The sequence below is a fragment of the Oncorhynchus gorbuscha genome, linkage group LG15 (assembly GCF_021184085.1).
Source record: "Oncorhynchus gorbuscha isolate QuinsamMale2020 ecotype Even-year linkage group LG15, OgorEven_v1.0, whole genome shotgun sequence".
NCBI lineage: Eukaryota > Metazoa > Chordata > Actinopteri > Salmoniformes > Salmonidae > Oncorhynchus > Oncorhynchus gorbuscha.
The window spans coordinates 53,963,451-53,986,176 of record NC_060187.1 but is presented as its reverse complement, the minus strand read 5'-3'; the positions used below and the strand labels follow the sequence as shown (position 1 = coordinate 53,986,176).

The following is a 22,726-nucleotide window of genomic DNA, read 5'->3' as shown; positions in this document are numbered from 1 at the left end:
GGTAGAGATATTGGTGTGCAAAAGAGCAGAAAAGTAAATAAATAAAAACAGTATGGGGATGAGGTAGGTGAAAATGGGTGGGCTATTTACCAATAGACTGTGCAGCTGCAGCGATCGGTTAGCTGCTCAGATAGCTGATGTTTGAAGTTGGTGAGGGAGATAAAAGTCTACAACTTCAGCGATTTTTGCAATTCGTTCCAGTCACAGGCAGCAGAGTACTGGAACGAAAGGCGGCCAAATGAGGTGTTGGCTTTAGGGATGATCAGTGAGATACACCTGCTGGAGCGCGTGCTACGGATGGGTGTTGCCATCGTGACCAGTGAACTGAGATAAGGCGGAGCTTTACCTAGCATGGACTTGTAGATGACCTGGAGCCAGTGGGTCTGGCGACGAATATGTAGCGAGGGCCAGCCGACTAGAGCATACAAGTCGCAGTGGTGGGTGGTATAAGGTGCTTTAGTGACAAAACGGATGGCACTGTGATAAACTGCATCCAGTTTGCTGAGTAGAGTGTTGGAAGCCATTCTGTAGATGACATCGCCGAAGTCGAGGATCGGTAGGATAGTCAGTTTTACTAGGGTAAGCTTGGCGGCGTGAGTGAAGGAGGCTTTGTAGCGGAATAGAAAGCCGACTCTTGATTTGATTTTCGATTGGAGATGTTTGATATGAGTCTGGAAGGAGAGTTTGCAGTCTAGCCAGACACCTAGGTACTTATAATAATAATAATATAATAATATATGCCATTTAGCAGACGCTTTTATCCAAAGCGACTTACAGTCATGTGTGCATACATTCTACGTATGGGTGGTCCCGGGGATCGAACCCACTACCCTGGCGTTACAAGCGCCATGCTCTACCAACTGAGCTACAGAAGGACCACAGATGTCCAAATATTCAAGGTCGGAACCATCTAGGGTGGTGATGCTAGTCGGGCATGCGGGTGCAGGCAGCGGTCGGTTGAAAAGCATGCATTTGGTTTTACTAGCGTTTAAGAGCAGTTGGAGGCCACGGAAGGAGTGTTGTATGGCATTGAAGCTTGTTTGGAGGTTAGATAGCACAGTGTCCAATGACGGGCCGAAAGTATATAGAATGGTGTCGTCTGCGTAGAGGTGGATCAGGGAATCACCCGCAGCAAGAGCAACATCATTGATATATACAGAGAAAAGAGTCGGCCCGAGAATTTAACCCTGTGGCACCCCCATAGAGACTGCCAGAGGACCGGACAGCATGCCCTCCGATTTGAAACACTGAACTCTGTCTGCAAAGTAATTGGTGAACCAGGCAAGGCAGTTATCCGAAAAACCAAGGCTACTGAGTCTGCCGATAAGAATATGGTGATTGACAGAGTCGAAAGCCTTGGCAAGGTCGATGAAGACTGCTGCACAGTACTGTCTTTTATCGATGGCGGTTATGATATCGTTTAGTACCTTGAGTGTGGCTGAGGTGCACCCGTGACCAGCTCGGAAACCAGATTGCACAGCGGAGAAGGTACGGTGGGATTCGAGATGGTCAGTGACCTGTTTGTTGACTTGGCTTTCGAAGACCTTAGATAGGCAGGGCAGGATGGATATACAGTGCCTTGCGAAAGTATTCGGCCCCCTTGAACTTTGCAACCTTTTGCCACATTTCAGGCTTCAAACATAAAGATATAAAACTGTATTTTTTTGTGAAGAATCAACAACAAGTGGGACACAATCATGAAGTGGAACGACATTTATTGGATATTTCAAACTTTTTTAACAAATCACAAACTGAAAAATTGGGCGTGCAAAATTATTCAAGCCAGGCCTAATCGCCCAACATCAGTGCCCGACCTCACTAATGCTCTTGTGGCTGAATGGAAGCAAGTACCCGCAGCAATGTTCCAACATCTAGTGGAAAGCCTTCACAGAAGAGTGAAGGCTTTTATAGCAGCAATGTGGAGAACAACTCCACATTAATGCACATGATTTTAGAATGAGAAGTTTGACGAACTTTGGTCATGTAGTGTATAAGCAGTGTAGTGGTAAAGTTCCCACCATATTGCCTCCATCTTCAAGGTCTGCAAAGATTGAAGGGTTAGTGCCAAGGGGAGGGTTGGGAATGAATTGGGACCGGCTAAGGTCACTCACTATAGTATTCCCAAGTGGTCATCCACAGCTACATTACGGATTTACTTACAGTAAATGCCTGGGAGTCTACATTATCGGTGAGTCACTGTCGGGCTTCAGTCCTAGTGAGGCTTCTGCTGGGAAGTCACTGATTCTGCATCCCAAATGGCACCCTATTCCTGATATAGTGCACTTCTTTGTAAGGAATAGGGTGCCATTTTGGACGCAGCCTGTTCCTTTCCTGGTTGGGGCCCAGGGAGAGGTAGTCTGATGAATGATACATCTAAAAGCATTTGTTTCTGTGCATGAATGTCAAAGAAAAGAGGAGGGAGTGCATACTTGCTCATCAAGCTCTTTTCCGCAATATTTCCAGGGTGAGATATCAGTCAGTGGAGGGGGGGGGTCATAGTATTGCTCTGCAGCTGTAGAGTAAGGGTCATTCATATAACTCTCATTTACACTACCTTTCTCTCACTCTCTCTTTTCTCTCGGTTTTTCTCCTGTCTTCTTTTTCCCTTATCACCTCCTTCTCTAGTCTCTCTCCTCTTACCCCCCTTCCCCTCACAGGCTAGGTTTACTATTGATTACATTATTTATGGCTGTGCAGGACTATTGGGCTGCTTGTTGCTCTGTTTGGCCAGCTGAGGTTAGCAGCATAGGTTACAGCATGCTGAGATCATATACAGCTCTTCAGGCTGGTAAATTATTGATTGAAGTTGCTATGACAACATGGAGAGGAGGGCTGCTCTGTGACAGAGATATGCCTCAGGGCCCAGATTCACAAAACCTTCTTTAGAAGACATTTCTTATCAACTGCAATTTTTTCCTTAGCTATGGACTTATGAAGAAAGCTAAGCAAAGTTGATATTCCTCAAAGGTTGTTGGAAATTTATTGCGCTATTTCTTATAGCTAAACCCTCGTCTTAAACTCAGGGCAGTGAGAGAAGATCATGAAAGCAATTGAACATGTTTTATTCACACAAACTTCATCTGAAAGTTTCAGTATTGATTATTTTAAACCCAAGAACATGTCTTAGAACAGTAATCTCTGTAGGAAATATGTTAACATGATTGCCATTACTAGCTAGATAGCTAGCTAAATTGGTTGCCTAGCAACAAACAAATTAAGAAGATATTTGAGAAGTTCGCAAGAAAATCATAACATCTAAAGATATTGTTGAGGAATTGCACTTACGAATTATCTTATGAAATGTTTTTCTTTTTTTTTCTTAAGAAGCTTCTTATGATTTTGCGTAAGAAGTGTTTTGTGACTCTGGGCCCTTGTATGTGAGATTGTGCTGGTCACAATGTACGTGTACTGTATATTAGATTCAATGTTTGGTTTTATTAAAGATTGTCATTGGTCTTCCATTCCTATTGTGTAGAGCTCAAGTTGTTATAATTAAAGGCACTGTTTAATGGTATTGAAAGCATTTAAATAGTTATTATGATTTGATCTCAGGTCTGTCTGGTTTAGCCTCTGAAGCAAATTTTTCCCTCAGATCCTTTTCTCGACAGCTCAATCTTTTTTTGTCTAGAGAGCTGACTGTTAATTATCACAATACATTCATTACTTTTGTCCTGATAACTGAAGGTGAAAGATTAATTCAGAATGTCTCTGATCTCATTGCCTTAGTGTTGGAGCAGGAGATGGTATGGTAAAATAAAAAACAACACATTATACAGTGGCAGCAAATATGTTTTTTGGAACTAACCCAAGATAGTGCACAGCCTGTCGTTTCCAATTGGAACAAATTAGTCATAGTGGGCAGAACAAGCAAGTAGGGGATAGATCCAAGCACGAGATAGCGAGATCCTGTTGGTGCGTTCTAGCACGTAAAATAGCTTCCAATATTCTACTCAGCAAACTGGATGCAGTTCATCACAGTGCCATCCGTTTTGTTACTAAAGCACCTTATACCACCCACCACTGCAACCTGTATGCTCTAGTCGGCTGGCCCTCGCTACGTATTCGTCGCCAGACCCACTGGCTCCAGGTCATCTACAAGTCCATGCTAGGTAAAGCTCCGCCTTATCTCAGTTCACTGGTCACGATGGCAACACCCACCCGTAGCACGCGCTCCAGCAGGTGTAGCTCACTGATCATCCCTAAAGCCAACACCTCATTTGGCCTCCTGTCCTTCCAGTTCTCTGCTGCCAGTGACTGGAACGAATTGCAAAAATCTCTGAAGTTGGAGAGTTACATTTCCCTCACCAACTTTAAGCATCTCCTATCTGAGCAGCTTACTGATCGCTGCAGCTGTACATAGTCCATCGGTAAATAGCCCACCCAATTTACCTACCTCAACCCCATACTGTTTATATTTATTTACTTTTCTGCTCTTTTGCACACCAGTATCTCTACCTGCACATAACCATCTGATCATTTATCACTCCAGTGTTAATCTGCAAAATTGTAATTATTCGCCTACCTCCTCATGCCTTTTGCACACAATGTATATAGACTCTTTTTTATATTTTTTATTTCTACTGTGTTATTGACTTGTTTATTGTTTACTCCATGTGTAACTCTGTGTTGTTGTCTGTTCACACTGCTATTCTTTATCTTAGCCAGGTCGCAGTTGTAAATGAGAACTTGTTCTCAACTAGCCTACCTGGTTAAATAAAGGTGAAAATAAAATAAATAAATAAATTCCGTAAAGGAACGCCTACTCTGTAAAGTGCAAGTGTGCAATAACTCAATTTGCACTTGAACTCCTTATAAACAATGCCATTTAAAAAAAAACTTAGTCCACTCTGTTTGTAATAGATTCTAGTTTTGGGAACAGAAAACTGCAGACCGAAATTGGATAAAGCAAAATATATACCAGTTTCATTTAAGGATCAAAACATTTACAACTGTGCCATATATATTGCAACAAATATATATATATATTTAACTAGGCAAGTCAGTTAAGAACAAAGTCATATTTACAATGACTGTCTACACTGGCCAAACCCTAACCCGGACGACGCTGGGCCAATTGTGCGCCACCCTATGGGACTCCCAATCATGTCCGGTTGTGATATGTCCTGGAATTGAACCAGGGTCTGTAGGGACGCCTCTAACACTGAGATGCAGTACCTTAGACCGCTGTGCCACTCGGGAGCCCAAAAGTTGGGAAGAGATTTTCGATGTAGAGATTCCATTGCACATGGTTTATGAATTGACACGCAAGACGAATCCGGATTCAAAACTTAGAATTGTTCAATTTAAATGATTATACAAAATTCTTGCAACCAATATAATGTTATATATATATATATATATATATATATGGGGGATACCATCTTCCCAGCTCTGCAGATTTTGCTGCAAGGTGGCAGAATCATTAGATTATTTATTTTGGTACTTGTCCAGATGTAGCTCATCTTTGGTCACAGATCCAGGAATGGCCGAAGAATTGAAACATTTACCTGGAGCTAACTCTCCAGATAGCACTACTGGGTGATTAGAAAAGTCGATCAAATCGATTAATAATACTTTGTAAATTAAAAATTTAACATTTTGCTAAATCTGTCTCAACTATGAGAATCGAAAGTTTCATTACTTTGTGAAACATCACAGCCCAGTTGAAAAATATGGCAAATAGAAATCCAATATAGATGGTGTTAAGAGATAGATGGGAGGAGTTGAGTGAAGCTGAAGGGTGGGACTAATAACAACAAGATAACCAATGTAAAATATACTGTGTCTGAAAAATGTGTGTAGGTTCAGAACTTTTGTTAAACAGCACAGTTAAAAATATATGACAAAATATATGACAAATAGAAATCAAGCTGGATGGTCTTCAGAAACAGATGGGAGGGGTTGAGGGTAGCAGAAGGAAAGCAAACAAAAAATAACTATTGCAAAATAGTTTGTCCATAAAATGTATATAGTATGTTTAAGCTGGAATTAGAAGCCCAAGTGTTGTTGTTCATTAGTTCTCCCCAATTAGGGGAGCGGTGGTACGATTAGTGGAAAATATATTTTAGAAAGATATGTATATAGAGTACCAGTCAACAGTTTGGACACACCTACTCAATCAAGGGTTTTTCTTACTTGTATTATTTTCTACATTGTAGGATAATAGTGAAGAAAGCAAAACTATGAAATAGCACATGGAATCATGTAGTAACCCAAAAAGTGTTAAACAAATCAAAACATATTTGAGATTCTTCAAAATAGCCACCCTTTGCCTTGATGACAGCTTTGCACACTCTGTGCTTGACACCATCTATCAAGCATGGTGGAGGGCAATGTGATGGTCTGGGGGTGCTTTGGTGGTGGTAACGTGTGTCACGGACGTCCTAAGAAGCAGACCAAGGTGCAGCGTGGTGAGCGTACATATTCCTTTTTTTTTAATGATGTCGCCAACAATAAACAATACAAAACGACCGCGAAGCTTACAGGGCTAAGTGCCCTTAACTTTGTTAACTACCCACACTGAAGGAGGGGAAAAAGGGCTACCTAAGTATGATTCCCAATCAGAGACAACGATAGACAGCTGTCCGTGATTGAGAACCATACCCGGCCAAAACATAGAAATAAAGAAACAGAAAACAGAATTCCCACCCCACATCACACCCTGACCTAACCAAATAGAGAAATAAAACGTCTCTCTAAGGTCAGGGCGTGACAACGTAGGAGATTAGTACAGGGTAAAAGGGATCTTGAAGAAGGAAGGCTATCACTCCATTTTGCAACTCCATGCCATACCCTGCATGGTGCTTAATTGGAGCTAATTTCCTCATACAACAGGACAATGACCCAAACCACAGCTCCAAACTATGCAAGAACTGGTATTCTGTCTAATGGAGTGGCCAGCACAATCACCGGATCTCAACCCTATTGAGCTGTTGTGGGAGCAGTTTGGCCGTATGGTATGTAAGAAGTGCCGATCAAGCCAATCCAACTTGTGGGAGGTGCTTCAGGAAGCATGGGGTTAAATCTCTTCAGATTACCTCTACAAATTGACAACTAGAATGCCAAAGGTCTGCAAGGCTGTAATTGCTGAAAATGGAGGATTCTTTGACAAAGCAAAGGACACAATTATTGTTCAAATTAAAAATCATTATTTATAACCTTTGTTAATGTCTTGACTATATTTCCTATTCATTTTGCAACTCATTTCATGTATGTTTTCATGGAAAACAAGGACATTTCTACGTGACCCAAAACTTTTGAACGGTAGTGTGTGTGTGTGTGTATATATATCTGCAATATAAAAGCAGTTATTGAAACCGATGGAGGGTTTTCTCCCTGTTCTGTACTTTCTCTCTGCTTCCTGTCTCCCTGCCACCCTGTTTTAATGCCTACTGGGCTGCTAGAGGCCTACAGTGTATATCAGCCAGATTGACCAGGTGAATCCAGGCTATGTCATGGAAAGAGCTGTTTTGTACACACAGTGTATGTGTTTTCATATGATTACACTATACTACCACTGGGTTAATAACCTGTATTATGTTTGTGTAATTATACAAGACAATAGCTTACTGCCAGTAGACAAGCTATCTGTGTGTTTCTATATAAGACTGTACTATAACCTGTATATTTGTGTTTCTATACAGGACAATAGCCTATTGCCAGTGGGTAGACAACCTGGAGGAGACCCAGAAGATGCTGCCAGTCACTGGTCCTCTCAGTGACATGCTAAAGTGGATCCTCGGCCACCTGAACAGCAGCATGGTGCAAAGGGAGATGTACGGCCATGGCATCGGACGCTTCTCCAAGGAGGAAGTCTACAAGCTGATGGAGAAGGACATGCGCATGCTGGCCGAACTGCTCGGTATGTATGGAGGGGTACAGGGGGGTGGGAGGTTAGGGGTAGACAGAGGGTTAATCCCAAATCAACCCTTAGACACTACCCTTAGGCCTTGGCTCTTGTGTAGATATGAGAGGATCGGACAGGTGTAAGCAATATAGCAACAATTCTACCTGGCCTATCAGAGGGAAGAATGGAGCAACAACCATACTACTTGCAGTGATCCAATCCTTTCAAATCTGCACAAGTGCCTAGGTGGTAGGGACTAGGGGATGATTTGGGATTCAGGGAGAGACTAGGGGCAACTGAAGAACAACTGATGACGTGGCCAATTTCTTAATGCTCTCACAGTGTTGTCAGAGTGTTGAGGAATTGGCTACTGATGATGGAGATATGAGGAACAAGGGTTAAGGAAGGCTTCCTAATGATCCAGTATCGATTATAACACGGGGTCATTTGAAGTTCACTGTAAGATTTACTTTGTCGTGGGGTATGTCCTTTATGCACAGATCCATTTGACCCTCTTCCACTCTAGCGGTGAGATACTGTATGTGCACTGTGCTTCCAACTACAATATGTGTTTCAAATGTATTTTAGTAGGGAAAAGAGCAGAGAATGTCTATTGATTTTGGCGTAAAATCTTTGCAAGGTCATAAACTATAGTGTAATGTGTGCAATCTGAATTTACTTTAACGCTTTGAATATACCTACTATAACGTCAAACTGTTCTCCTGGTTGTCTGGGTGTTTCTCTGTGGGTATAATGGTAGTTGGTGTTGATAGTTTATTTTGTTATTGAATATTTAAAACATACAATATACTTGCAGTGAAGTCGTTCAGCAACTACATCACATTAGTCATCTAACAGCCTCCCATTCAGAGCGCCCCACTGAAGCAACCAGGGTCAATTTTTTATTTTTTTTAATGTTACCTTTATTTAACCAGGCAAGTCAGTTAAGAACACATTCTTATTTTCAATGACGGCCTGGGAACAGTGGGTTAACTGCCTGTTCAGGGGCAGAACAACAGATTTGTACCTTGTCAGCTCGGGGGTTTGAACTCGCAACCTTCCGGTTACTAGTCCAACGCTCTAACCACTAGGCTACGCTGCCGCCCCAATGCCCAGCTCAAGGGCACGTCGACAGATCTCCTACCAGCCCTCCAAGACCCCCTCCCCCCACAGTTCCCCAAGAGCTGCCCCTCAACCATCCAAGTACCCCCCCCGAGAAAATAAGTTATAAAATAGTTCCATTCCCCACCCCCCCAATGCACCAACAAAATGAACAAAAGAGGATAAAAGAGAAAGAAAAAAGGAAGACAACAAATGCAAAAAAAAAACCAAAAGACATCAAGCTCAACAAAAATCCTAACAGCAAGGCCAACTGAATATGTTTGAGTGCATGTAATGGCACTATTTACGTGTGTGTGTCCGTGTATGTGTGCATTTGAATGTGAGTGTGTATATTGCATGTGTACAAACACCTGCACGGCATCAAATCAAATCAACGTTTAATTGTCACGTGTGCCGAATACAACAGGAGTAGAATGCTTACTTACAGGCCCTAACCAACAGTGCGATTTTTAAAGTAAAACATATGTATTAGGTGAACAATAGATAAGCAAAGAAACAAAAACAACAGTAAAAATACAGTGAAAAATAACAGTAGCGAGGCAATATACAGGCACCGGTTAGTCGGGCTGATTGAGGTAGTATGTACATGTAGGTATGGTTAAAATGACTATGCATATATGATGAACAGAGAGTAGCAGTAGTGTAAAAGAGGGGTTGGCGGGTGGTGGGTGGCGGGACACAATGCAGATAGTCCGGGTAGCCGACGTGTGGGGGCACCGGTTAGTCGGGCTAATTGAAGTAGTATGTACATGAATGTATAGTTAAAGTGACTATGCATATATGATAAACACTGTAAATGTTTTACACTGTAAAAACACTGCCCCTCAGTGTCATTCAAACATACTTTTTGTTATGTTTTTATTTTGACTTTATTTTACTTTTCTCTTTGACCGTCATTCTATCCCCCGCCCAGCAACTCCACTCCCACTTGTCTCCAATTCCACATCCCAACCCTCAGCTTCCCTCAGCCCATCCCACCTATCTCTGCTGGCCACCTTCTTCGGATTTCTATGCACCATATACTATTTTGCAATCTGTATGGCACAGCTGTCAACATCCTGGTTCTCAAATGAAACTGGTATACTTTCCTATTTATGCTATTTTTATTCCTCCGCCAGTTTTGATCCTTTATATTGGGCAGACAGACCAGTTCCCTACCTCCTCCCGCTGCCACCTGCTTCTTCCATTTTTGGGGTAATGCTGTAATCAATTGGTTGTAATCTTGAATTGAGCCTGCTCGGCCTCCGACCGCAAGGCACTACAAAGGGTAGTGCGTACGGCCCAGTACATCACCGGGGCCAAGCTTCCTGCCATGCAGGACCTCTATACCAGGCGGTGTCAGAGGAAGGCCCTAAAAATCGTCAAAGACTCCAGCCACCCTAGTCATAGACTGTTCTCTCTGCTACCGCACAGCAAGCGGTACCAGAGCGCCAAGTCTAGGTCCAAGAGTATTTTAAACAGCACTACCTGCATGTACATAATTATCTTAATTACCTCTACACCGGTGCCCTCGCACATTGACACGTTGACTCTGTACCGGTACCCCCTGAATATAGCCCCACTATTGCTCTTTAAATAGTTGTTTTTCTTAAACTTTTTTGTTGTTGGTATTTTCTTAAACTGCATCGTTGGTTAATACGGGCTTGTAAGTAAGCATTTCACTGTAAGGTCTACTACACCTGGCGAGTGTGACAAATACAATTGGATTTGATATGGGATGTGATGTCTGGATAAGAGTAAGACTATAATGTGTTATGTCCAAATATATAATAACCCAGCCAATTTGCATGGTTGAGTGTCTGTGTGTAACATGAAGTGAGAATAGCATTAATATTCAGGGTGATACGTGTAATCCCTATCCTATCACCATCATAGTTGCATCATAAGTACCTTTTTACATAATTGTCATTGAATAACACATCCCAGCATTTCCACTGCAATTGACATTTCACATGATCATGAAAGAGACCTTTGTTACAGGAATTAAATTCCTACATGTTTTAATACCCAATTAAAATGAAACACTCTGTCAATTCCTAAGAATTTGTAAGGCTCTTATTTGCATAAAATGGACAGAGACCAGTCTCAAAATCAACCAGCAGCGTTTATTCTCAAGAGTACTGAACATGATACAGTTTACCACAGGTTATAAACTGAAAATGACGTCATTAGTTTTCTAACTGTCCCGTCTCTTCTTCACCCTGGTACAAAGGCTGTATAGTTCTCAAGCCTTCCCACGTCGTCTCTCCTAATTTAGATAATTTATGACCCGAGCCAAGGTCTGCCTGTGTAGATAAGCATTCTAGCCAGTCTGGCGATAAGTTCATTCATTTCTACCAAGGAACAGACAGTCATTGTTCTAATTCTTGATTATATTTACACACATTATATTCAGTACTAGGATTAAAAGAAAATTCATACATGTATACAGCAACATAATAGTATTCTGATTAGTCAGTCCTGATTGAAATGTATACATAATTAGTCATTATTGATAAATGATTAAATATATGATTAAATATTATACATCCAATCACACATCTAGTTTTATTAAAATATTAAAAAGCATACTTCTATTTTTATGAAAAAGTTATACTACCCGTTTCTACTTCCGGGTTGGAGCGAGCGGTCGCATCTGCACTTCGGTCCGCAGGTAGTATAACTTTTTCATTACATTTCATTACATTTCATTATAGTACAACGGTTTGATTTGTCTAATCTTAGCAATTTCTTCTTAGCTAGCCACATAGCCGTCTTTGTATCAAAGATAATTGCGTAATTATCGTATTTCGTCGTCCTAACGTAGTCTACACTGCTATCTGCCCTGCGTCTACCGAATAGCAGCACTGTAGAAACTATTACACTCAACTGAACGACTTGATTAGTGTAGTGTTAGCTAGCTACATAGCTGTCTTTGCTGTCTTCGTATTCAAGATAATTGTGTAGTTTAGAGTGTGTAGTCTTAGAGTGATTATCTTAATTTACCGAGGTTAGCTAGCCAGCTATTTGTCGTCCTTAACGTAGGAGACACTGCTAGCTACCCAACAGCTAGTCAACGTCTACCGAATAGAACTTCCGCTTCGCTTCACAGGTAGTATCACATTTTCATTTAATTTAATTTCATTACAGTACAACGGTTCGATTTGTTTGATCGTAGCTAGCTACATAGCTAGCTACATAGCCGTCTTTGTATCAAAGATAATTGTGTAGTCTAGAGCGATTTTCTAGGTTAGCTAGCCAGCTATTGTCGTTATTTTAACGCAACATAACGTAATCAACACTGCTAGCTAGCCAGCTAGCCCCCGAATAGCAGCACTGTAGAAACTATTACACTCAACGGAACGACTTGATTAGTGTAGTGTCAACAACGCAGCCACTGCCAGCTAGCCTACAAAGTCAACAACGCAGCCACTGCCAGCTAGCCTACTTCAGCAGTACTGTATCATTTTAATCATTTTAGTCAATAAGATTCCTTCTCCAACCTATCTCCTGATTCTGCCTCCTCAACCCTCCTCTCCTCCCTTTCTGCATCCTTTGACTCTATGCCCCCTATCCTCCAGGCCGGCTCGGTCCTCCCCTCCCGCTCCGTGGCTCGACGACTCATTGCGGGCTCACAGAACAGGGCTCCGGGCAGCCGAGCGGAAATGGAGGGAAACTCGCCTCCCTGCGGACCTGGCATCCTTTCACTCCCTCCTCTCTAAATGTTCCTCTTCTGTCTCTGCTGCTAAAGCCACTTTCTACCACTCTAAATTCCAAGCATCTGCCTCTAACCCTAGGAAGCTCTTTGCCACCTTCTCCTCCCTCCTGAATCCCCCCCCCTCCTCCCTCTCTGCAGAGGACTTCGTCAACCATTTTGAAAAGAAGGTCGACGACATCCGATCCTCGTTTGCTAAGTCAAACGACGGTTCTGCTCACACTGCCCCACCCTGTGCTCTGACCTCTTTCTCCCCTCTCTCTCCAGATGAAATCTCGCGTCTTGTGACGGCCGGCCGCCCAACAACCTGCCCGCTTGACCCTATCCCCTCCTCTCTTCTCCAGACCATTTCCGGAGACCTTCTCCCTTACTTCACCTCGCTCATCAACTCATCCCTGACCGCTGGCTACGTCCCTTCCGTCTTCAAGAGAGCGAGAGTTGCACCCCTTCTGAAAAAACCTACACTCGATCCCTCCGATGTCAACAACTACAGACCAGTATCCCTTCTTTCTTTTCTCTCCAAAACTCTAGAACGTGCCGTCCTTGGCCAGCACTCCCGTTACCTCTCTCAGAGTGACCATCTTGATCCAAATCAGTCAGGTTTCAAGACTAGTCATTCAACTGAGACTGCTCTTCTCTGTATCACGGAGGCGCTCCGCACTGCTAAAGCTAACTCTCTCTCCTCTGCTCTCATCCTTCTAGACCTATCGGCTGCCTTCGATACTGTGAACCATCAGATCCTCCTCTCCACCCTCTCCGAGTTGGGCATCTCCGGCGCGGCCCACGCTTGGATTGCGTCCTACCTGACAGGTCGCTCCTACCAGGTGGCGTGGCGAGAATCTGTCTCCTCACCACGCGCTCTCACCGCTGGTGTCCCCCAGGGCTCTGTTCTAGGCCCTCTCCTATTCTCGCTATACACCAAGTCACTTGGCTCCGTCATAACCTCACATGGTCTCTCCTATCATTGCTATGCAGACGACACACAATTAATCTTCTCCTTTCCCCCTTCTGATGACCAGGTGGCGAATCGCATCTCTGCATGTCTGGCAGACATATCAGTGTGGATGACGGATCACCACCTCAAGCTGAACCTCGGCAAGACGGAGCTGCTCTTCCTCCCGGGGAAGGACTGCCAGTTCCATGATCTCGCCATCACGGTTGACAACTCCATTGTGTCCTCCTCCCAGAGCGCTAAGAACCTTGGCGTGATCCTGGACAACACCCTGTCGTTCTCAACTAACATCAAGGCGGTGGCCCGTTCCTGTAGGTTCATGCTCTACAACATCCGCAGAGTACGACCCTGCCTTACACAGGAAGCGGCGCAGGTCCTAATCCAGGCACTTGTCATCTCCCGTCTGGATTACTGCAACTCGCTGTTGGCTGGGCTCCCTGCCTGTGCCATTAACCCCCCACAACTCATCCAGAACGCCGCAGCCCGTCTGGTGTTCAACCTTCCCAAGTTCTCTCACGTCACCCCGCTCCTCCGCTCTCTCCACTGGCTTCCAGTTGAAGCTCGCATCCGCTACAAGTCCATGGTGCTTGCCTACGGAGCTGTGAGGGGAACGGCACCTCAGTACCTCCAGGCTCTGATCAGGCCCTACACCCAAACAAGGGCACTGCGTTCATCCACCTCTGGCCTGCTCGCCTCCCTACCACTGAGGAAGTACAGTTCCCGCTCAGCTCAGTCAAAACTGTTCGCTGCTCTGGCCCCCCAATGGTGGAACAAACTCCCTCACGACGCCAGGACAGCGGAGTCAATCACCACCTTCCGGAGACACCTGAAACCCCACCTCTTTAAGGAATACCTAGGATAGGATAAAGTAATCCTTCTCACCCCCCCCCCCCTTAAAAGATTTAGTTGCACTATTGTAAAGTGGCTGTTCCACTGGATGTCATAAGGTGAATGCACCAATTTGTAAGTCGCTCTGGATAAGAGCGTCTGCTAAGTGACTTAAATGTTAAATGTAAATGTATTAGAAATATTTATTGTTATCAAAATATCACCTAAACATAACCCAATTATTGCATTCACACTGACTGTTTTTAGGCCAACATCAGAATCATAACTCTTCTCATCAGAATTTTCGTTACAATCTTCATCGAAACAAGAAACAACCTAACATCTCTAAATATCAAAATGCTCTAATCAAAAACATAAGTTCCTCGCATTTGAAGAACCCGGATTCATTCATCTATTTAGGTTTGAGGCATATATCCATCATTCCACTGGTCAGATCTTGGAATCAGTCCATTTCGCACCATCTGTTTTCTCATTGATTTCTCCAGAGTCCTGGAAATTAGATCTCATACACAGGGAATTAGACAATAGCCACAAAACTAAACCAGTTCACACAAAACTAAAACAGTTACACAGATGAAGGTAACCCATAATACAGTGATAACATAGTAGTAACATTTTTTCCATTTTCCAAACATACTATCAACCCAAGTAGTCAAAGAAAGATCCACCCCAGAGTTTTCTGCCAAACCGTGAGCCAGGGTGGTCAAACCAGCTGAGGCTTCGGTCACTGATTCGTCCGGAGCTGTGCCATCGAGAAACAAATCATCTACACCCACTCTCACCCTTTCCAGCCAACAAACATATCCAAGATGTAATGAATGAATTGGCAGAATAGAATTCATCTCAATACATCTCAATATAATTAATCCAGTTCACATTCTTATTTGAGTGTGGACCACTAGAAAATACTTAACTCTAATCCTGCTACGATCTGATTTCTTGCTTTGAACTCGTCTATCCCCCGTAGAACCCCAATGTTATCAATATATATTCTCTCGTCAAAAGACCCAGATGGAGTACTTCTTTTCTCCCGTTTGGCCAACTTCATTTCTTGGAGTTGAATGAGTGTGAAAGGCATTCCCAAATGTACAAGGTAGCATAATCCTGTCCAATCTGTCGGTAAAACCTAGCCCTAACATCATTACCCCACACAATCTCCAGATGTTAGCCCTGGCCCACTTTACCTTATTGAAATCCCCAGAGTTCAAACAACCTGTCAAATTAGACATGGTCTCGTCAGCGGTAATATTCTCTGTCCAATTGCAGGTACTAACTTCCCCTACATTTTTCCCAAGAGTACTGTACCGGGCCAAACGGTAATAATCTCCTCTGGTCACTGTAAAGGGAGGAAGTCTTGATTTAATGGGAACCTGTGGATATAAATAGTGCAAATCAATGCAACTGTCATTATCTGGCATTCCTGCTTTCGTGAACAGCTTTACCATACTGGCCTAACCTCCTCTACCCGGAACCGTACTAGGGTGTCGACCAAAAACTAGTTGAGAACAAGTTCTCATTTGCAACTGCGACCTGGCCAAGATAAAGCATAGCAGTGTGAACAGACAACACAGAGTTACACATGGAGTAAACAATTAACAAGTCAATAACACAGTAGTGGGTGAGTGGATTCATATAGCCCTCTCTCTCCGTATGAGCTATGACCTGTGTCCACGACCAACATGGGGACCTGCACCGATATATACCATAATGGCTCAGAGTCCTAGACTGCCATGTAGTTAGAGACCCCATTTGGTCTACATAAAACTCCATTGAGAGATCCTTCCCAACCTCTACTCTAACTTCCTGTCTACCCAGATCTAGGGATCTCTTATGCTTGTTTGGAATAAAATCCTCATTGTCAATTACCACTCTCCGCATACTCAGGTGGGACGTGCTGTATCAGGAATATGGCACCCACGATAAGACAGCTCAGACGAACAGCCCTCCGATGAAGCACCACCCTTTTCCCAGAAAACATATCACCAGCAAGAGGCCAAAACACACCTTCACTTCTATGAACGCTCACAGCTGGGGAAAAGTCGGTTATAAGGGAATCTTCAGTAGGAGTTTGACCCCCCTTACCCTAAAAGGTTGTGGTTCCTCTCCTACCTCTGTGATTGTTCGACAGTGTCAGTGTGTCCTACCCTCCTACAATGTGTGATACGCACCCCGGGAGCTCTTTCGGCTATCCTCACCGCGACGGCAGTCACCAGGAGTGCTTGGTCTGGCCCCTCCCCACCGTGCTGCTTCCCGTCTATTCTCCTCGGGGACTGGGTTGAGTGAATCACCTTATCCTGTAGTTCACCTGTAGTGCATAAATCCTGGGCATACAGGCTTGGTTAACAAACAGTTTCTCATATGTTCTATCTTTAACTTCTATGCCTACTTGTTAGCTAACGCTATTATATTCAGTACTAGGATTAAAAGAAAATTCATACATCTATACAGCAACATAATAGTATTCTGATTAGTCAGTCCTGATTGAAATGTATACATAATTAGTCATTATTGATTTAAAAAATCCCTTTACAACCTTGCATTACCATAGAGTGCGGCAGGGTAGCCTAGTGGTTAGAGCATTGGGCTAATAACCGAAAGTTTGCAAGTTCGAATCCCCGAGCTGACAAGGTACAAATCTGTCGTTCTGAACAAGGCAGATAACCCACTGTTCATAAGGCCGTCAATGAAAATAAGAATTTGTTCTTAACTGACTTGCCTAGTTAAATAAAGGTGAAATGAAAGATAGACTGCGTCACTACAGTACAAATGTATCCTGTACAATATTTTATTATTCCCCAATGTCCCTATTCTGATATCTTCCCCTTGCTTGTTGTAAACATAGATAAATATGTAGACAAAGACATATAAAAGTTAGATAAACAAAAAAAAGTTCTCAACAATTGAGAGGGGAGAAGAGAGCGAGATCAAGTGTGTGTGTATGTATAAGTCCGTATGTGTAAGCGAGCATGTAATTGATTGCGTGTGGTTTCATATCAACTTCGTACGGTTCAGATATTTTTATAGTCCCATACTTTTTTTCCCGTAACCTGACGTCCCCGTAGAATTTAGTACAACCATGGTGTTATGAAGCTGTCTTGGAAGAACTGTCCAGCTATAAAGAGTTTGTCCAAAATGAGAAAGGCACGCTTACCCCTCTCCCGCCTCTGCTCTGTACAGGATACAGCCTCTTGCGGCGTTCGTTTGCCTCCCGGGGAAATTGGTCATTGAGACCGAATTTTGTCCCTTTAAGCTCCCTTCCCCTGCTTTTGATCAGCTCCTGTCATTGGCAGTGTTCAAACTTTGCGATGATCGGTCGGGGGCTCTTGATCTTGTCGCTTCAAGTCTGTGCACTCGGTGGAAAGCCACCTTATTTACAGTCTCTAGAGAGGAAGTTTCAAGGCAGATGGCATGAACTCTCTGATCACCCCCTCTGGATTATTGGATGCGTCCTTAGGAATCCCAGAAAATATGAGATTTTCACGCATGCTACGGCTTTGTATGTATAGTAGTGACTCCCTCATCACCCTGTTTTCCCTGAGTAGACAATCCATGTTGGAATCGAAGGTTACCTTGGCTGTGAGTGCCTTGTTCTCTCATTGGAGTGTGAGAATTTCACTCTGGCTAAACTCCGAACTCCCACGCAGCCCTGCTGATTCATATCGCGTGATTTCTGATGATGTTCTCAATCATATTGACTGATTGGATCTGTATGGGGTGAATTTTCAAGTGTTGCATGGATTCCAGCAAGAGCACTATCCTCTACTTAAACGGTAAGTAAATCATCCTCTTTTTTTTGTTGGGTTAGAGCTATTTTGTGAGTTAGCCGGATCTTTCCACAGTGGAGTATGTTGTTCCTCCATAGCATAAAGCTGTTGATACTCGTCGATTTTCCTCAGGATCTCCTTAGTATCCAAGTTAACTCTGAACAGCAACCAGTTGTCTTTCCAACGACGACAGAAAATGTAATCATGAGTTGCAAAATACTCGATCCCACTTAAATACAAAGTTGCTTTCGCTGTTTTGCTTGTAATTTACAAGCTGCTCCGTGAAGAGTCTGAGGCACTCAGCAGGCCTTTCTTATGGTGTTCTCTTGACTGATAGTTGGTTGATATCTGTTACCGACCCCAGCTGTTCATCTGTCCTGCAGGAGATAAGAAGTACTTCATGGGGCCTAAGATGTCGACAGTAGATGCTGCTGTGTTTGGTCACCTGGCCCAGGCTATGTGGACACTACCCGGCACACGTCCTGAACAGCTCATCAAAGGTCAGTTCAATCTCTCAGCCTCTGGTTGAAATGTTTTACTCATACTCAAAATACCAAAGCATCATAATTGGTTGATTTTAAGTGTGAATTGTGATTGTGCTATTATTGTGTTATTATGTTGTTATCAAGATTGTATAACAAATTATGTACCTAATGTATTGTATAGATTTAAAGGCATGTGTGGAATAGGATGCAATGGCCTCATTTTTTTCTCCAGGTGTACTTGCCTACTTCTTCCACTAGATGACAGTGAAAGACTGTAATGTGCAGTTTTGTTGCACATTTACTAATCATGGTTTGTCTTTAGAGAACAGAGACAATCAGAGACAAAAGACCAGTCTCTCTTTATTTTTAGTACTGTACAAAATCTGACAATCAAAGTCTGAGTATGAAATCAGAGGACGCTCTGACACTGATGTACATTTTTCCTTGAGTACTGACGTTGGAACCTGTACTTCCTCTATCCCCTGTCCACTGTGGTTTAGGCGAGCTCATCAACCTGGCCATGTTCTGTGAGCGCATGCGGAGAAAGTTCTGGCCTGAGTGGTTCGTGGACATAGAGGACGTGTACTATGACGGAGCAGACACTGACAGCAGCGAGGGCTCTTCTACAGGCCTGATGGACTTTGGCCTGTTCTCCCGGACAGACACCATGGAGGAGAGTGAAGCCTCTGACAAACACACACACTCACACACTCACTCCCCCGATACGGACCACTCGCTGTTCGACTCGGACGTGGGCACGGGCTCGGACAATGGGCCGCAGCTTAAGTGTGACCCTCCTAGTCCTGACCCTCCTAATCCTGCCCCTTCCAGTCGCAAACCTCCCAACCCTTGACCCATCCTTACCAAGGCAGGTGGGGTGGGTTTGGCTGAGGCAGTCAGACGGCCCGGGAACTCCAAACTAGTCAGGGCGCTGCTATCTGGCTTGGCATCATAGAGCTGCGGAACAGAGAGGCACAGTTCTTGCTTCTCCTGCTGCCCCTCCCTCTCTTCCAGAGATCTGTGCTCACACATGGAGGCGCAGTTATATTCCATGATGACTGAAAACTATATCCTAACTGTGTATTTGTATGCAGAGCGTATAAATCGAACCCCGTGTTACATGTGTTACAATGTGATTTCCTCACCCTGAGTGATTGTGACATTGTCAATATGGCACTATCACAGACATTGCCTTATTTTGTGTCAGTTGTCCAAGGCTACAGGCTAGTGTAAAACGTCATGAGAGAGATTGTTGGTTGAACCAGTGAGTGGAGTGTCTGTCCATGGAATACAGACAACATGGCTGTTTCTTTAGAAATGTAGCTAGTGAAAGAGAGACGACGATGATGATGGTAGCAGAAACATGAAAACACTGGAGTTTTTAGAGAAAACCGAGGTCAGTCATTTTGACACATTGTAAAGAGTGATATATAAAGAGTCTTTGACTTGGGTGGCTGCTCTAGTCTGTGTCTTACTAACGGTGGGCTATTCTACCAGTAGTCCTATGGTTTGTGGCTTGCTGCTGAGCATCAGCCATAATCACTGGCCTTTCCATCAACTGTGTCTAACTTCACTCTAGTAAAGGAGATTGGGATGCGCAAAAGGAACTGGAGATGGAACATTCTTGTCGGAGTAGAGTCGACTCTTGTATCTCACCACTAGAGGGTGCTGTATCTATACATTCATCCTGCTGTCTATTTAGCTCTATGGTCTCGAGTCCTGTCGGTTTCTGCCACTTGGAATGTTAAAGGCCCAATGAAGTCAAAACGTGATATTCCTGTGTTTTATATACATTTCCAAACTATGAGCTTGGAATGATATTGTGAAAATGATGATAAGGCCCTTTTAGTGTAAGAGCTGTTTGAAAAGACAGTGCTTTTCAGTCTGTTTTGGTGGGATGGAGTTTTGGCCTGCCTGGTGACATCAGACCAATAAGAATAGACCATAAAGAAATAGAGTTCCAAACCTGTGCCAATAACAGCTTAGTTTTCAGTTTTCCCCACCCTCACCCAGACCACTTCCAGACAGTCCTAGCTACATTTTTGCTTGAGAATTTGCTCTTTGCTAAGAAGCTGTTTTTCTTTCTTTTTGACCATTTTAATTGAAAACAGTCACAGTAAGGTACTTAAATATTACACAGAAATGATTTGATATTGAGATAAAAACAGCTGCATTGTTTAATGAAATAATAACAATAATACAATGCATTCGTTTTCACCTCAGTATTAACACCATACGAATACAGAACGTTTCTGAAACAGAATGGAAAGGCCCGTTTGTAGCAAGTAGTGTTATCCCTTTACGTGTGTGTGCGTGTGTGTGCGTGTGTGTGCGTGTGTGTGCGTGCGTGCGTGCGGGCGGGCGGGCGTGCGTGCGCGTCTGAGAGAAAGAGACCGGAAGGATGATAGTGGGTTGTAATATGACTACGTTACCAGTTATGCTATAAGCCTTAGTGCACAGAAGTTATGAAAAGAGGGGTTGAATGTGAATCGTGAATGCAGATTGATTTTTGCTTTCTTTACTCAGTAACTCTCAACTTATTTGAAAACAGTGAAACCAGCACTTTGTTTTTATTTGAGATTAACTTAAGTTTGCGATGTTTTATCGTTTGCATCTTTATTGCTCTCACGGAGAGATTTTTGTTGCATGTTGTTTAAAATGGGCAAAACTAATGCAACTCGGACGCTGGGGATTGTCGTGATAAGATGGTGAGGCCAAATGAATGGAATGAGACATGTACATAAATGACACAGGTCACTGGATGTCTGTGTGGTAGCTAGGCATTCAAGTTGAACTATTGATAGGTGTATCAGGATGACCTTGAGAGAAGATCATGTTTATTCGCAAAGTTGCAATGTCAAAGTAAATAGTTGTTTGCAAAGGCACATGGACAAAAGACCAAATAAAAGAGTAAGATGTCAATCTGCTAGGATTATAGTCACCCTACCTCCCAATGATGAAACATAACATTGCAAAACAATGGGGACCAAGACACGGATCTGTCTAAACCTTTTCTCAACTGTCCTTTAAGTGTCTTTTAATTAGACTTTTTGTGTCTGTAATTGAACAAATATCTTTGAGGGTGTTTGATTGAATTGCATTGTCTTATTGTTTGAAATGATTTTATTTTAGAAGTATGGGCAGACCAGACCTGCAATGAGAGAACAGCAGAGGAGGTGGCATCATATGAGGCAGAGCTGCCTCCAGAACACGATTCATCCCCCCAAAAACGTCAACCTGCGTTATATTATGGGATGTGTTTTTACCATGCTACATATGGATAACTCATTATATCAGTGCGACTACTTTGTCAAGCTATATTAGAACAGTGTATGTCCTGTTAGTGGAAACATTACCTTACAGGGAAATGTACATAAGTGTGATAAACTCATGAATTCACTGTAACATACTGACAAACTACCTATGAATGTCCAATTATGATAACCCGTAGGTGAGGTGGCTGTATGACTGATTACTCTCAATGATTTCATTAAACAATAGCTGTGATATTAAAAAATATATTTAAAAAAGGATCTGTGTATGAGTTGTGTTACTGTGTGTCTGAATGTTGGTATTTTATACTGTAAATGTACTACATTTGCGCATTCAGTATTTAAAATAATTAATTTCCCAATTATTTTCACCTCTAACATTATTTGCTTGTGTGCATATATTAGTATTCTACATATTAGTACCCTATATTATTACTCTGCATTTATTGTGTGTGCTTGGGTCTGTGTGTGTTTAGCATGTGAGCCACAGTGTTTTCAATCAGGCTAACGAGTGGCAGGCATCCAGGCGCGGAGGCGGGCTGATTAAGGCTCTGCCAGGAGCTGGAGGCAAGGAGGGGTTAGAGGAGGAGGAGAGAAGGCTGGGGAGAGGGGGCTGTGTGGTGGTGCTGGGCTGGGGGAGAGAGGGCCACGGATCAGGAACCAGGATCCCCAGGGATGGAGCAGGTGCAGGCTTCGAGCGAGGCCTTTGGGCCCAAAGGGACACACAGAGCTTAAAACAATC

General features: G+C 43.2%; 1 protein-coding gene across 2 annotated transcripts in view; it reads left to right on the top strand.

The window, feature by feature from the left end:
* Positions 1 to 22,235, top strand: part of LOC123997502 (failed axon connections homolog) — a 31,581-nt gene extending 9,346 nt beyond the window's left edge. For both annotated transcript variants that reach the window (XM_046301809.1, XM_046301808.1), the window contains 3 exons: positions 7,644 to 7,861; positions 18,611 to 18,727; positions 19,213 to 22,235. In XM_046301809.1, the coding sequence (XP_046157765.1) occupies positions 7,644 to 7,861; positions 18,611 to 18,727; positions 19,213 to 19,565 (688 nt within the window). In that variant the 3' untranslated portion in view covers positions 19,566 to 22,235. The remainder of the gene's footprint in view (positions 1 to 7,643; positions 7,862 to 18,610; positions 18,728 to 19,212) is intronic.
* The last annotated feature ends 491 nt before the right edge of the window (positions 22,236 to 22,726 follow it).